Source organism: Cibotium barometz, chromosome 25, assembly GCF_041138505.1.
Source record: "Cibotium barometz isolate CiBa-2024 chromosome 25, ASM4113850v1, whole genome shotgun sequence".
Classification (NCBI taxonomy): domain Eukaryota; kingdom Viridiplantae; phylum Streptophyta; class Polypodiopsida; order Cyatheales; family Cibotiaceae; genus Cibotium; species Cibotium barometz.
Genome location: NC_141070.1, coordinates 50,054,036 through 50,070,864, shown reverse-complemented (window position 1 = coordinate 50,070,864; position 16,829 = coordinate 50,054,036). Strand labels below are relative to the sequence as shown.

The 16,829-nt window shown below is 44.7% G+C and overlaps 1 protein-coding gene across 2 annotated transcripts in view; it reads right to left on the bottom strand.

Annotated features, from left to right (window-relative positions):
- Window positions 1-7,992: 7,992 nt before the first annotated feature.
- LOC147624686 (neutral/alkaline invertase 3, chloroplastic-like) overlaps window positions 7,993-16,829 on the bottom strand; it is a 42,830-nt gene continuing 33,993 nt past the window's right edge. For both annotated transcript variants that reach the window (XM_086819710.1, XM_086819711.1), the window contains exons 6-7: window positions 8,660-8,708; window positions 7,993-8,563 (exon numbers count right to left, since the gene is read on the bottom strand). In XM_086819710.1, coding sequence (XP_086675836.1) covers window positions 8,240-8,563; window positions 8,660-8,708 — 373 coding nt within the window. In that variant the 3' untranslated portion in view covers window positions 7,993-8,239. The remainder of the gene's footprint in view (window positions 8,564-8,659; window positions 8,709-16,829) is intronic.

Here is a 16,829-nt window from a genome sequence, read left to right as displayed (position 1 = left end):
GAACCCTCAATTGCACCAAAGTACAGTGATTAGCACTAATTAATCACTGATTAGCAAATTAATGCTCTGGTTTGTGTGCAAAAAACAGAGTATGCGGGGAGTCCAGATCTGGTGCCTTCCACTTCAAATGAGCTCAAATGCTTTCAAAGGTATCAATAGCAATGAGTCTAGTAGAGGATTAAGCCAAGAAATATAAGATTTGACCAAATAATGAAAGCTTAATCTCTGTTTTACCAAAGTCACCTGTAGATTTGATGAAGAGCTTTGATCTCAATGTAGACTTGATGAAATTGATTTCTGTCTTCACCAGCTTGTAGAGCATGCTTGATTACACCTTGGGCTAGGAGGAATTGAATCAATTTGACTTGCACAAGGAGAAATCTTCAAAATGCTTCAGAAAAACGGCGCCCCTTCATCTGTAAAAATCAGCGCTGATTCGTGGCGGTTTGTTGCGTTTTTTGCATAGGCTTAAAGCCAAGGATGTTAGCTAGCTAGTGGTAAAAGCTTTTGCCCTAATTTGATGTGTGCAAGATGCTAGAGATCCTCCACTGGCTGGGGGTGAAGTGGAAGGTGAAAAACTCACTAAAAATTGATTTTTTTTGCTAATTATCTACTAATCCTCATTAATTAACTAATGGGCTCATAAACCTAACTGATTCTAGGCATGGCTCTGATACCATGTTGAAATTTGAGCATAATGATGAGCTATGGTGGATCATGCACTAGAATCAACATCATTAACAAAGTGATTAGCAAAAGATTAAGACGTAATTAGTGAATAATTAGCACATAGATTAATGTAGGCATGGATACTCAAAAACCAGCAAATTCTCATTAGGGCTATGCCTCAATTTATAGAGTTTACATCAAGCATCTAATCCCATTGATTTCTCCATGATTCACTCCCAGAATATCTCCACCTTTTGCCTGATTCTCTCCACCTCCTCTTTTCCCTGATTATCTCCCAGAATATCTCCACACTCCTAAATTCCCTCATGCTACCCATTATTCTCTCCCAGTAGATTCTTCTCACCTTTTCACAGGTTCTTTCACAATTACATCTCCTCTTTTACAGCCTCTATCCAAGAGCTTGTTCCCACACACACCCTATTCACTTGTATATTTCAACAGCCACAATACAAGGCATTCAAGACGTCTATTCAGACTCGGGAGAACATTTCCAACTTCACAGATTTGGTGTCAATGCTGATCACCATTAAGAGAAGAATTTGGGTGAAGATCAACAGTCTTCACACAAAACAAAAATAGTTCAGAGCAGCAAGCCTTCTACACAAGTTCAGGTAGAGAACAAGGTAGAGGTTGTGGACGTGGCCAAGGTGGTGGCCGAACAAGTAATCAGAATTATGGTCAACATCAACAACAGTCCTAGGATTCGCAACAACAACACATAGGTGGAAGAGGCCAGTTTAGAGGTAGGAGGAGTCAACAACGAGGTCATGGTAATTGGCAAAGGTAGCATAATGATACACGAGGCTATTTTTATTGTGGTAAGCTTGGACATGTGCATGCAAATTGCTATAAGAAACAGAGTGACATGCGAAATGGAAAAGTGCAGTAAAATAACTATGTTGTTTGTTATGCAACATGTAGTTAATGTTGTGTCTAGAAATGATGTAGCAGCATGTAAGGATGATGTATGGTATGTTGATTTAGGTGCTTCAAACCACATGACAAGTCATGGTGAGTGGTTCAACGAAATGAAGAGCCTGGAAAGACTAGGTTTTGTTGAAACAAGAAATGACACTGCTCATTATTCGATTGCCCATGTTGAAGATGTGCCATTGTCTATGCAGGATGGTAAGGTGAAGTATCTTGCAGATGTACTTCATGTTCCAAACATTACAAAGAATTTGGTTTCAGTTGGCCAGATGATTGACCAGGGTTTGCAGGTCTGGTTTAACCCTAATGGCTATTATGTAGAAGACTTTAAAGATAATGAATCATGGGCATGAGGGTGTGAGCCACCTTGTTTCGTGACTTCCATGTGAGAATGCAACAGGATCGTAGACTGAGCAGGTGAGTTTATTATTTATAGCTTCAATTTTTTTTGCATAATTGCTTCGAACAATTACTGACTTGGGTGTTGGTGGGTGGGAAGCCTCTTGGTCGTAGAGTAGCAAACATGCTACTTTGGGGTTCGATTCCCCATAGACTAGATTGTCTTATGTTTGAGTGCAAGTCCTTATATGCAGTGGAAGTGACTTATAAGAAGTCGATAGTGATGAAAGATAGTTTTAGTAATTGTTTATTTTAAAACTTCACTTTTTGGTTCACTGGACAGATTTGTCCATTCATGTGTGAGAAAGGCCTTCGTTCAATCAACTCCGACTAGGTCACTCTTTGGGCGAACAAAGGTAACCAGAGATTGTCATGTGCACATTCTATCTCTCTTTGCAAGTCACCTTCTCTCTCTCTCTCTCTCTCTCTCTCTCACACACACACACACACACACACACACACACTCACACCCACACACACATTAATATGTGACCTAAACGTTTTTTGGTTTTCATTTCACTCTCTTTACTTTGTATGTCTTATTTAATGTGGCTCTAGTGCATACTTGCATAAGGATGCAAGGGAGGGAAGTAGGGTGTAAGAGGGAGGGTTTGAAGGTTTATGCGACAAAATAGTTCTCTCTCTCTCTCTCTCTCTCTCTCTCTCTCTCTCTCTCTCTCTCTCTCTCTCTCTCTCTCTCTCTCTCTCTCTCTCGATTTACTTAAGGGAACGCAAGAAGGGAGGGTGCAACAGCGGAAGGTTCGGCTTGTAAACGAAGGGGGGAGGGGGAGAAGATTATGTCGTGGTTGATCTCATGTGAATCTTCTTACTTGTTGTCTGCACCAGTGTTACAAAAAAAGCATGGAGTTTAGTGTAGTTTACATCTACATATTTTGAAAAATACCTTCAAATTTAAAACTTGAAGGTGAAGGTACCAATACCTCCAGATTTTGAGAAGTCATAGAACAAAAACCTTTAGATTTCAATATTTTCCTTTAAAAATAATTGCCCAATTTTTAGTTAAAGGTTTTCCACTTTTTGGGAAAATACTTTTTTTCGAACACTGGTCTACACACTCTTCTTTTAGGCAGTTTTGCAAAGCCCCTGATGTTGCACAATCTTTTTTGTCTGAGAATTCCAACCTTACTATTTTTATGTTTGAACTTTATATGCTTTAGCTAATGTTCGCGAAGAGTGAACATTAACACCACCAATTTGTGTGAATAATAAATAATAATAGGATAGGAGACACACCAAGGTTCTTTTTCAAGACATTAATTAAGTATAGAGCAGTGACTTTAGGGACCTTACACAATTTGAAACCTTACATGATTAAACCTTATGCAATTTGAAACCTTACATGATTAAGCCTTGAGAGGAGTAACCTTAGGGACCTTATGCAATTTGAAACCTTATGCCTTGATAATACTCAAGTTTTTTTCAAGCAAATCCTAGCATTCCATAGGTCATCATAATCATTAGAACAAGGTTTGGGTCCCAAAAACCTTACCAGTTGCACCATAAATTTCTAAGCTAAAGAGAGCAACCTCAACAACCATTTCCATCCAAAGCAAAGGCCTGGTAGCCCGCCATTTGGCCAAAAACTTGCCTGTGAGCATAATTTGACCAAGCGGGATGCAAAAGAGTTTTACCTATAACCCTAATCAAGGTGATTCCAACCTTCCGCCACCTAAAAGATATCAAGGTCAAGCCCAAGATATGGGAAGTTCCAGAATGGAAGAAATGTCCTTTTCTCGAAACTCAATCCCCTGGAATTTAACTTCAGAAGTTCCACCCTTGAACGAGTGAAATGCTATAACTATCAAAGGATTTGGACATCACAGTATGGATTGCCCAACTCCTTTTGGATCAAGGTTTTTCGGGGCAGGGAAATCAGGGATGAAGATTCCAGACTCCAACTCCTTCCTTCGAGAGTAATCAGGTTTCTTTCTGCCAAAATCAAGAAAATCCCAGAGGTAGACCCTTTAACCAACCCGCAGTCTCAATCCAAAGTAATGCAAGACCTCCGCCTCTCAGAATAGGGGAAGTCAAAGAGAGATGTTCCCAGATCGGCCGTCCACTTCCAAGGCAGTAACGCTGGAAGTGATTGAAGAAGAAGAAGAAGATGAAAGAGATCATACTCCACCTGCGAGATGAGGACATCTCGCGTTTTTTAAGTGGGGTAGGATGTAAGATTCCTCCCCATCCCCTCAAGATGTCCAGTTTCTCCCCCTGTAATCAATCCCCTTTTTAGAATAATAACAGATCTTGTTTCTATCTATTTTGGCCTGGAGAGAGAAAATGTCTAGAGGGAGGTAATTCAAAATTGAGATATTTTTGGATATAAAAATTCTCTTAGTGTCTAAAATGATTTCCCCTGAAACATAAATTCAAAAAAAGATAGTGATCTCAATAATCATTTCCATCCCAACAGTAGTAAACACCAGGATGGATCCCAACAAAGCTACTAGAAGCTCAAGGCTTCCACAAATGAAACCCTTAAATTTGCATTCCAAGGTCAAAAAAACCCATGCCGCATGCCTCCTCTACAAAGGGAACCCTTAAATTTTCATTCCAAGGTCAAAAAAACCCATGCTACATGCCTCCTCTACATACATGCCATCAAACATCAAACTCAAGATGGCGCGGAGACTAAAGCCATGCGTCTAACGCCACCCCTAAAGTTTAAGCAAGGGTGAAGAGAAGTGGTCTCCACCTCAACTAATGTGCTCACACCACACTATCAAAGAAATCGGAGTTCGTGGGACATTTCACGAAGCCCATGTGTACCCCCATCAATTCAAATGGAAGATGAGTCACCCATCGTGCCAAAACCCCAAGAGAGTTGTGCACACACTCCCTGGGCTTCGCCAAGCAATCTAAAGGCTCAAAGGGATCAAGAAGTTTCACAACACCCTTGTGTGCTATGTCACAACACCAACTTGCCAGTTGGAAGGCCAAAGTTTAATCAAACACGCTAGCAAAGCTGGTGACAATTGCATCCAAGCTGTTATCATGGATGAGAAACAAACGATTGTTTGCCTTCTCATTGAGCCTCAGGGTAAGCCGAAAACCTTACTGCCCACCATTGTACATATGTAACGTAGCATACCATGTTAATTGTACACCCAAGAATGATTTAAAACTTATACTTAAAAACCAAAACCCCAAAAAAAACAACAAAAAACACACATGGACACAACATGTACACACTTGCACATACATAATCACAAATCACACTTGCACACAACCTCACATGCACGTGCACACACAAAACAACCATACACACTCTATAATATACTCACTTGTGCATACGCACGCACACATACACATGCACACACACAAATACACACACACAAACCCTCTCTTTTACATTTTACACACACACACACACTTCTTTGTGAAAACCATGCTTCTATTAACAATGACTTATGTATTATATAGGAGATGGACTCAAGATAAGTCCATCTTCAAAGAACTCCAAAAGGAGTGGAAAAAGACCTCAAATTGGGTAAAAGAAATGTCCTCCAACTGTAAGTAGTCATCATGGGGGAATTGTCGCAAAGTCATCTTAAACTAAGCATATGCCTCTAGAGGCATCTGCCCAAACTTAGCATTGTTTCTGATCTTCCATATTGTCCATAGAGCCCAATATCTAGTCCATAGAGAGAAACATCAAAATCAGAGAAATGCTTTCCATATCACCTACTTGGATAGCAACCTGAGATATCATCGAAGAAACTCCCTTGTCTCTAAAAATGCTTTCCATATCACCTGCCTAGAAAAAGCAACCTAAGATATCATCGGCCAATCGTCAAAGAAACTCCCTTGTGTCTCCAAATGCCCTCCATATCACCTGCCTAGAAAGCAACCTAAGATATCATCGGCCAATCTTCTAAAAATGCTTTCCATATCACCTGCCTAGAAAGCAACCTAAGATATCATCGGCCAATCATCAAAGAAACTCCCTTCTCTCTCCAAATGCCCTCCATATCACCTGCCTAGAAAGCAACCTAAGATATCATCGGCCAATCGTCAAAGAAACTCCCTTGTCTCTCCAAACAATACCATAACAAATATGGTACAATTTCAGAACGAGCTCCACATCTGCAACAGGAAGTGGCTTCAGCTATCCCTCTTTTAGCAAGCATCTCCGCAAATAGGGACGACACCCACTAAATAATGCCAAAGAAATAATATTTGATTTAAAGGAAACTTACTTTCGCATGTACCCCAGAGGTGTTTTTCCCACCATCTTTAACTCTTTTGCACACCCCATAGAGTGTTGTGCATGAATCCAAGGTGGTGAAGGCAAATGGTTATACATGCTAGTTGCAGTTATCTTATCCAAATTTAATCCCCGAGCATTGTCAGTTTGCCCTTTCACATTCCAATCATGCAACCCCTTCCCTTTCCAATCATGTAGCCTGTCATTTTCAACCAATGGAGGCAATGGTTCATATGGCTGCAATAACCTTTTAATCTTCCTCCAAATCAATCTATAATGGAAACCGAAGTTATGCTTACTGCACACCTTCGAAAAGGATAACACATTGCATGTATCATCCACAACATTCTATAGCGTGCGCATACCCAAGGATGACAAAAAAACATGCTTGAAGTCTTTCAATGCAGTCTTCCAATCTTACACCATTCTTCATGATCAGACAGTTGAGCAACATAATCCACCCTTAGCTTGCACGTGAATACATCATACTACTAAGCATTTAGCATGTACCATCTATCAAGATGTGCCGAATAGTGATTGACAACATTATGTTTGAAAGTAAATCCAAGAACATGTACTATATTGGCCAACCACATATCATTAGCATCCGTCTAAAGGATGAAATTTTTCCATTCATGTCTTTCATTCACCAACATATGCGACGCATGAGGTCGTCAAAAGAATGTGAAATCTCCACACACAAAAGAATGTGTAAGCCAAGGATCGGAGGCAAAAGTTTCGCCACAACCTTTGTCTCGCAGAAGACAATTGAGAAGCATAAAGTCTTGCAAACTGATATACTTCTCCCTGCAGCATACATTGCATAACCATCCATCTCCCATGAGGATCACTCAATTCAAGCATGGATTGCAACTCATGCCTTGCTGATTATGTTCTTGGATACACAACACATCAAGCTTCATTCTATTTACGTAGTAACAAAAACGCCTCCCTTTATTTGGATCACAGGGGCTTGAACATTGTAGGTCACACACTTTACTAAAATCATTGGCATCTCTATCAAAGAAGGTAAAAGAAAGCTAATTCACATCCATGTTGTGGTCACCACCAGCATCCTCACTTTTTATCTACAATTTGTGTGCCTCCTTAACAAACTTCCGCCCAGTTTCGAGAGACATCTGTAAAAGGATTTTGATTCTGACCTCCTATACAGTTTGTGGCTCAATCCAATTCCGGATATGATATGTAGAGTGGGCACCTCCCCTCCCTTGACACACACAAACACATCCACCCCAAAACACCACCATATTATTTTTTAAATAGTAATAATAAATATAATAATATTATCATATTGAAAATTTTAAATTGAAAAAAATGTGGCATTGGCCTGCCTTGGTTTTTTTTCGTTGCCGCCAGCTCGCGCTCAAGCGACTGTGAGAGACCAAGCGAGGGGAGAGAGGGAGAGAGAGAGTGTGTGTGTGTGTGTGTGTGAAGACAGCCCGGCCGAGCGGCCCCAAGAAGACAGCCAGCGACAAAGAAGAGGGCTTGCCTGTCAAAATCTGCTCTGAATGGCGACACGTCTGTCAGAATGATTGCCTGTTATCGTCTGGGAGCAGCAATCTGCCGTCCCCTCTTGGAAACGGGTCCGCGATTGCCTGAGCAGAGAGCACCCTGTTTTCCACAACGTGATGCCATCCCGATTAGTAAGTGCAGTTCCCTAATACTTCAAAATCCACCCTACACCTTACAATAGATCTAGCCTAGGGTCAAGCAGGTACACAATGAGAGGAAATTAAGTATCAATTTATGTTTGTCCGTAGAACCGAATATAACATTCATAATCTTTGAGAAGTTATGCCTGGTCATTTTCACCCACCCAAAAGAATACATATATAAAATTTGTGGAAGAAACGAATCTTTAAACTGTCTATTTAACTGGTAAGGCAGCGTTTTTTTTTTTTTTTGAACATGAAGATATTTGACTCTCTTGATATAGAGGACTTCATCAGTCCTAAGAGAAGTGTACAACATTCAAACAAGAAAAGGTTTGCCGACATCCTTGCGGCGTCGCTTTCTTTTTGGAGTGGCTTCTAGGAGAGAACGGGCTTCAAGAAGAGTGAAGTCCTCCTCACATGTCAAGATGTGAGCAGCCTCTGGTTTACGAAGAAGTAGCTTGGCCACAAGGTAGCCCGCAATCGACCAGGTCTGATAGAGGCGAGCTTGCTTGCCAATGAACTTGCCTGTCTTCAAGTCGTAGTATTCTGGCCACCTATCCTTGGATATCCTCTTTTCTGCTACTTCAATTGCCTTTTGTGCTATCTCTGGCCTCTTCATCTTTATACAAGCAGCTGTGAGCTGCAGAAAACGTATTTCGCTTGCCTTTTACTTCGTTGACATTTCAAATTGATGTCTTTCACTTTGAAAAAAGAGAAATCATCAAACTGAGTTTACCTGCCAGAGGAGAGTAGGCCAAGAACCTCCATTGTGATAAGACCAAGGTCTGAAAAGGTAATAATCAAGTCAACATTAAACACAAGAAGTGTGGAACTTTCAACTGACAAGAGAAACACATGCAGGTACACAAGTTTTTTTTCCAAAAGGTGCCAAGAGGTTTATGAAGGGAGGGGAACGGGGAGGGAAAGAGAGGGAGGTGGAGTGTCAAGAATCTTAATCCCCAAGAGAGAGTGACAAGAATCCTCAGTGGATTCAAGAAAAAAACCACGTCCTCCTGTGTAGATTTAAATATGTGGACCCTTGAAAGGGGAAGATCCTTAGCTTCCTTTTGTCTTAATAGATAAAGCATGCAGCTCTACAAGCTCTCATTGGTACAGCAGACAATTGAATTGGGTTCCGTTCATCTCATTCCATTTTGGCCTATAGTTAATTCGCATGCCATGAGGATTGCCATCCCTCAGTTGAGGGTGTCTTTCCTCTTAGCATTCATGGTGCCAAGGCCCAAGATGGAGCATGTACAAAGAGAGGGATGAAAGATCAAGCCATGACTATTGTGGATGGAGGATAGCCACGGTCAGTGTGTGTGTGGAGAGAGAAAGAGAGAAAGAAAGTTATATTAGCGTCTTCAAAAGAGACCCATGTACAAAGAGAGGGATGAAAGATCAAGCCATGACTATGGTGGATGGAGGATAGCCACGGTCAGTGTGTGTGTGGAGAGAGAAAGAGAGAAAGAAAGTTATATTAGCGTCTTCAAAAGAGACCCAAAGGGTTTGTAAGGCCAAAATGATGTATACATAGTGTCCGTGAAATCTCGTCATGTAGGAAAAAATAAAAAGCAACATTAAACTAAAACTAAAAACTGAAAGCTAAGATCTCAGACTTTGAGATTTATACAAGAAGAAAAATCTAAATTCTACTATGCCGGGTATAGGGTACAATAAGTGATGGGATATGGGAGAGCTGAATAAAAACAGTCAATTAACCCTGTATGCTGGGCAAGGGCCCATCCAGGATGTCCATCATGGGTAATACAAAGAAGGCTAGAGATGTCGATAATCTGCTGAGAGGATGAGGCCGCTCTTCGATGGTGAGCTAGGATCTCCTGAAACTGGGGCTGATAAGCTGGCGGTGGCCGGGGTGGTCCGATGGGACGAGGGCATCTAGCTCTCTCAAGTGTGTGTGCCCAATCTGATGCAACTCCCATGAACTTGTTGTGTGAGGAGGCACTGTGGTATAAGCTCCTGTATCCACTCTGTTGGGCTTTGGTGCCTCCCTATCCACCCCTCTAGGCTGGAAAAAACCAGTGATGGTAAGCTGAGAGGAGTGTTGGGGGCAAGGAGCTCAAGTAGTGACTCTATGCGTCTGCTGAGCTCGAGTAGGGAGTCCAAGGTACCTCTGATATGGGTACTCCATGATCCAGGATAAGGGTCCAAAGCCCTCTCTGAATAGACACTGAAATCTCCCTCTAATCTCATGGTAGACTGGGCACTGGCAAACTAAGTGCTCCTCCGACTCAACCCCCCTTTGACAGAGTCTACATGTCCTGTCCTCTCTTGGTATCCACTCAGCTCTGCCAGTCTATCCTTGGTCTATGGAATGAGACCCTAAGCTGGCCAATGGCTATCCTCATAGCACGGGACATGAAGGCATTGAGATAACCTGGTCTCTGTATAAAACCATTTGCTGTGAATCTCACGAAATGATCTTTGTAGTACTGCGGGCAGCATGGCTGCGTTTTTTCCTGAAGGAGGTGCTGGGCAGCATGGCTGCGTTTTTCTCTGGAGAAGGTGCTGTGGGTACCCCCTATAGCTACGTGTTGGGACCTTGGGACCTTGTGAAGGGGCAGCCAGTAGAGGTGAAGATCAATCCCCTACAGGCTGCGTTTTTTCTGCGCCAAGTCAGAGGTGGAGGGCAGCCCCCTATGGCTGCGTTTTCTGCAGATATGGGGCAGCGAGTAGGGGAGATACACTTGCTGCGTTTTCTGCAGATCTGGGGCAGCCAAAGGAGGTGCTGAAGGTGCTGTGTTTTCCTCTACCCTCTCTTCTTCTTGGTACACATGCTGCCAGCTGGTTACAGCAGCGTTTTTTGCATTATCTCATTTGCATTTTTGGAGGCAGTGGAGGCAGGTGTTCTTTTCCAGGAATGGTGCCTTCCCACATGGCCTTGAGCCCTTGCTCGGCCAATCTTTGCTTTGTCAGAGTTTTCAGACTCATGGGTGCACACTTGAATTTACATCCTCAAGGTGTGTGTGGAGGACAGTTAGTCCTTTCTCGATAGCAGAGGGGGTCTATGAGTTTGTGCCAATTCAGCATAGTTTTGCTGGTGTACAGGTATTTCCTTTAGGTTCTCAGGGTGTTCACCTTGAGAGGGGGATGTGGCTACTTGGCAAGGTGAGCCACTCCTATTCCCCAGGCAGATGGCCTTCAGGATTACAGGGTACAGGCACAGGAGTCTTCATCCCTAGGATGAGCATTGATTTGGGAGCATGGTGTACAGGTTGAAATCGGCATTCATGCAAAGGCAGGCTAGGTCATTTGGTGACGAGAGCTGTTGTCAAGGTTCACAGGTACTTACTCAGTTGTTGCAAGATGGGTACAGGATGCATGGCAGGTGTACAGGTTCATTGGATACAGATAGGTACCAGTGGAGCAACAGTTTGGAGCAGATTATTGACATCAGGTTGTGCTTTGGGATGATTTGTGGACGGTTGGTTCCACATGGACACGTGACTAGTTGGTTGGGAGCTTGCCAGTTGGGGGTGGCACGTTTTGGCAGGAGAGCTTTCTTGAGCTCAGTGCCATAGTTAACACCAAAGAGCTCAGGGGGTGTTGCCATGTGATTGGGTGACTCATAGGATGTGTGAGTAGTAGTCCCATCACGCGACGACGAGTTATGGATACAGGTTTTAAAGGTCAGGTGCCGACAGGATTGTCAGCTATAGTCTGGAGGTAGGTTTCTTCCACTTGGAGTGTTAGTAGGACAGAGAGGCATTCTTGGACCGAGGGGTACATGGAGATCCGGAAACCTAGTATCTGGAGATTGGTGCTCAACAAGCTTAGTGTTGGAGGCTTGAGTACCAGGGCTGATGTTGACATTGTGGGCCTCTAGGGTGTCTAGAGGGGGTGCCAACAGGGAGACAGTTTGGCGGTGTTCTCTAAGGAGCAGATTTTTTCTTGCAAGTAGAGAGTTAGATGACATCCTTTCTTGGGCTGAAGAAGGAGCACATTGTGTGGACTGGTGTGATACAGATTGGGTTGGAGATACGGACATCTTGTGGTTCATTTTTTGGATTTTGCTTGACTTGTGGATCGGGAGCAGTTTCTTGGAGTAAGTAGAGGCAGGAGCAGATCGACTTCTCGACTCGCTTTGGAGGTTTCCTTTTCCAGCTCCTTGGACCAGTTTCTCTCCCAGGATCTGAGAGGGGCTGTTAGCATTATTCATCTCCTAGTAGTGTGCCCAAGTTATGTATCAGGGGTGCCCAGATTTATCCCGGGCAGCACCATATTTCCCTCTTGTTTAGGACCCTTGGTTGTAGGGTTGGCCACCCATTTTCACATGTTTATTATTAGCTAGTCGTGAGTCTTTCTAGAGCAAGTCAGCCAGCTCCTGTAGGGGCTATATAAAGCCAGGCTCTTATTCATTTGTACTCACCTTGACCTTGACAGGGGCTTCGAGGCCCGGGTCCTCCCTTACGGGAGCAGTAGTTCATCATGCCCTTACCTATGGGGACCACCCTTTGCACAGGGCTGTTTGTATCATTGCTTCTTCATCATTATGCAGATTCATTTCTTTCTCTGTGTGTGTATGTCTCATGCTTTCCGCTGCGCACTCTGACACAGGTCTTCCAGGTTAGGTTCCTGGAGTCAACCGGGGTCTTGACACTTCAGGCACTGCAAACCTCATTGTATACTAACCAAGATGCATACAGTAGATGGTGTGGAGGGCTGATTTGCAGGCGTCCTACACCTTGCAGCTCTCGATCCTTGTGTTTTTCTCCTACAAGCTAAGATTGTGTTTTTTGCATAAATGCTGCTGTGGGCTGAATCGGAATTGATTTATGCCTAAGACGACCTCTTGCTGCTGAGTTTTTCTTCGTAAGCAGGCCGCCTTGCTGCAGTGAAGTTGGGGTGCGTTTTTGCTGATTTGATCACTGGATGTGCTGTGTTTTGCTGATTTGACCCCTGGATGTGCTGTGTTTTCTGCTCTACAGGCTGTAGGTGCAGCAGATGGAACTCTCCTTCCTTGAGTTAATGGCTGAATGCTAGCTGATGGCCGTGAGCTATGTGGACAGCAAGCGTCTCATGAAGAGGTACACAGGGCATCGCATAGCTTTAGAAAAGAAAACACAACATAGGCTGAGAAAAACGCAGAGCTTTATAGAGAGAAAAAAATGTAGCATAGCTGAGAAAAAACGCAGAGCTTCATGTGGAGAAAAAAATGCAGCATAGCATGAGAAAAACACATAGATTCATATGGGAAAAAAATGCAGCATAGCATGAGAAAAAGTTAAAAACACAACCTCATATATGAAAAACAATGCAGCATAGCATGATGATGGCGGAAGCTTTGATGAAAAATACAGAGGAGATGTGGCTAAGGTGGCTTTGATACCATGTTAGCATTCATCGTGCCAGGATGGAGCATGTGCAAAGAGAGGGATGGAGTGTGTGTGGAGAGAGAGATACTCCTATTAGTTGAATATCAAACAGCCATAGTGTACGTGCTCAAAACCCTCCAAAGAGGTAAAGTAGGAACTCAGGAGGGTGGTTCCCTCCATGGCCAGCCGCTCTCAGAGGGAACCTACCTCATACAAAAGAAGGGAGAAGGGGCAGGGGGGCAGGGGAGAGAGAGAGAGAGAGAGAGAGAGAGAGAGAGAGAGATACAAGCGGCCTGTAATGCCACGTGATATCACCATCCCGATCAGAGAGAAAGTGACCTGGCCATGTGCGCAGAAAAGCCTCTTTGTCTATGCATGCCATCCAAACCTCCCTGAAGCTTCCCCCAATGGCCACGGAGGGTATGAATGATGTGCGTCTATATGGAATGGATGGGGACTCAGCGGACAGGTGAAGGTGTCAGAATACGCAGCGGAGATGATGACCAGATCTGGGAACACGAGCAAACGCAATGCAGAAAACAACAGCACAAGAGAGAGAGAGTGATAGAGGCGTGTAACTCCGCTCTATATACACAAGGAAGATCCCGGAATGATACAATGGTGACAAGGGGGCTGAGGGCCATTTTATATGGCCCCCCAACAGCAGTCGGCCTGCTGTAGGGCAGCCAACAGGACACAAAAACCCCACGACTGCTGAAATGCACAGTCGGCCAGCAGCGGGGGGGGTCGGCCAGCATCAGGGAGGTCCACGACCTGTGCAGAGCAGTCGGCCACCTCCAAAGTCTCCACAGATGCAATCGGCCAGGTTCAAGGTCCTCGTGCCACTACAAGACTGCCTCCTATGCCACAAAAAAATAGGGAAAAATGGGGGGAAAATACGGGGAGTGAGGAAAAATGATAAGACACCTACAAAGGGCGGGCGCACCCACAACAGAGGCCCTGGTGTATATGTATAGACAGGAGATGACTTCTAACACCCCCTCTCAGCTCCTGGCTGTGAAACCAACCACAGGGAACTGGGGTGCCGCGTGAGCAAATCTTGAGGCGACTTCGTGAAGAGGTCCACCGTACTATCCTCCGTCGAACAGAACTCTAGCAAGATGACATCAGCAATGATCTGTTCATGAACAAAGTGCCTCTGGATGACCATGGGTTCCTCCGGTGGAAGCCCAATCCTGCAATGCAACCCCTGCAGCCTCACCACCTCATGAGCAGCATCACAAGCAGCCCGGTACTCTGCCTCTGTCGTCGACAAGGCAAAAGATGACTACCTCTTACTGCTCCATAAAACTGCTCCTGGGCCTGAAGTAAATCTCCTTGTGTCCGGATCTCCTCCCCAAACTGAGTCACTCCAACCGTGGAGTCGGACTCCATCAATCAATCCCCCTCCTGTGTACAAGAGTCCATGATCCTTCGCATGCCGCAGAAACCACAGGAAACGCAATCCTGCCTCCGAAAGAGTCATCTGCAACCATGACCTCAAGTGCCTCATCAGGAAGCTCCCGTCCAATCTGGTGTCCATCAACCAGATCAATGAACCATTTTGCTTCTGAGTCAAAGAGGCATCACACTGCTCACAAGGATCAACACCTGTTACGGTGCAAAACCAAGTCCTGGAAACCTGCTGAAGCCCACGCAAGGCCTTCTGAAACCTGTCAACCACCCCCTCTGAATCCGGAACCACAAAGCTTGGAGTATGCACCTCCTTCTGCAAGTAATCAACTGCCACCTGCCTGGCTTTTCGAAAGGTCCCCGTGGAAAGAACATCCTCATCTACAGGAGGTTCTTTGTCCCGAATACTACGAGACATCAGAGCATAAGTTACCTGTTTAGTTTCCTCTGACTGACGAACACAAGAACTACCAACATCAGTACTGGAGAGTTCTTGCCAACTGCTGCCATCAATTGGCAAGCTATCCACCATCTGGTCCCGGAAAGCCTGCACCTGCAACGTATCCACACTTAAGTGGCCATTACCAGACTGCCACTCATCACAAACTTGAGGACCTAGGAGAGAGAGTGCTGAAAGCTTGTAAACTCCATTCTCCACTCCGCCTTCCCAAACCACCTGGCCTGTTGCTTTGTCCCGGAGAGCAACAAAATGCTCATTAAACTCCACCCGTATGCCACTCTTGCAAACCTGATGCACTGACAACAGATGAAAACCAAGTGACGGAACATACAACATCTGGAAGGAATGCTTCCCCCCTTTGCCATCGGAAACTATCTCCATCCTATCCTCACTGTGAATTGGGATAGTGGATGTATCCCCAGTAAGAATGTGACCAGAATACTTCCAAAGATCCTGTAAATCAGAACGGGAAGGAGTCATGTGCCTGGAAGCACCACTGTCTAGAATCCACTCCCGAGTATCCGTTGCGGAAAATCCTCCAACCTCCTCCCTGCCTGAAGAAAATGAAACATCGATGTCCATCACCTCCAGGTGCACAAAAGCCAGAGTCTTCATGATTGCTACTGAGGAATCTTCACCCTTCTCGGTCTTCCGCTTGGGACACTGCCTCCAATAGTGGCCTTTCTCGCCACAATCATTACAGGTCCTCTCTGCCTTTAGTTTCTCGCGATCAGTAACGGACTTCTTCTCAGAAGACTTCTCCGATGAAGCCTTCCCTTTGCCCATGTTACGGCCTTTCGACCATTGGCGAGTTAAGGCCTCCAAACCTCCACCCTGAGGAGGGTTCGTGAATCGTTTCTTCTAGTCCAAGACCATGGGCACAAGCTCCTCCCACGTGATGGTGTTGAGCCTGCCACTGGTAATCAAAGATGAGTAAAATGCTGAGTACTGAGAGGACAAGTGTGACATCAACGTTATGGCCATGTCCTCTGACGATATCTCCTTCCTAGCCTGAAGAACTTCCTGCTGAAGAGCCTGCAGCTTGTTAATATGCTCCCACATCGTCGACGACTTTGCAGGGCTCATAACCCGCATCTGTACTTCCAAGGAAATCCTCTTCATGGGCGATACCCTGTTGTCAAGAGAGGCCAAATGCTGCCATATACCTCTGGCCAGCGTCATATGCTTTGCATGATTGATTACCTGCGGTGTGCATTTGAGAAAGATAAACGAACGGACCTTGGCATTGACACGATCCCACATCTGTGCCTGTGCCTCCCGGTCCCTTCGGATTGACGGTAACTCCCCTTCCTCTACTTCCGGCCGTGGAACCCCAACAACAACGAAATTAGCGAGGTCGTAAGACTCCAAAACAGATTCCATTATAACCTTCCATATGCCGTAGTTGTTCCCGTCCAACTGACGGTCCACCGGGATCTTCACATGTCTCTCGGCCATCTCAAACAGATCTGCCATTGCGGGGATGTACTCTGAAAAGGGTGGGTGGGTGGGAACAAAGAAGAACTAACACCTGCAAGTGGCTGTCCAGCAGATCAGCTCGCCGTCCTCTTGCTTCTCCTCTTCCCAGACAGTCCCGAACAGTCCACCAATCAGCAACACAACAGTCTCCCTCTTGCTCACACAAATTCCAAGAACTACCTAGAGCCTAGGCTCTGATACCATGTCAGAATACGCAG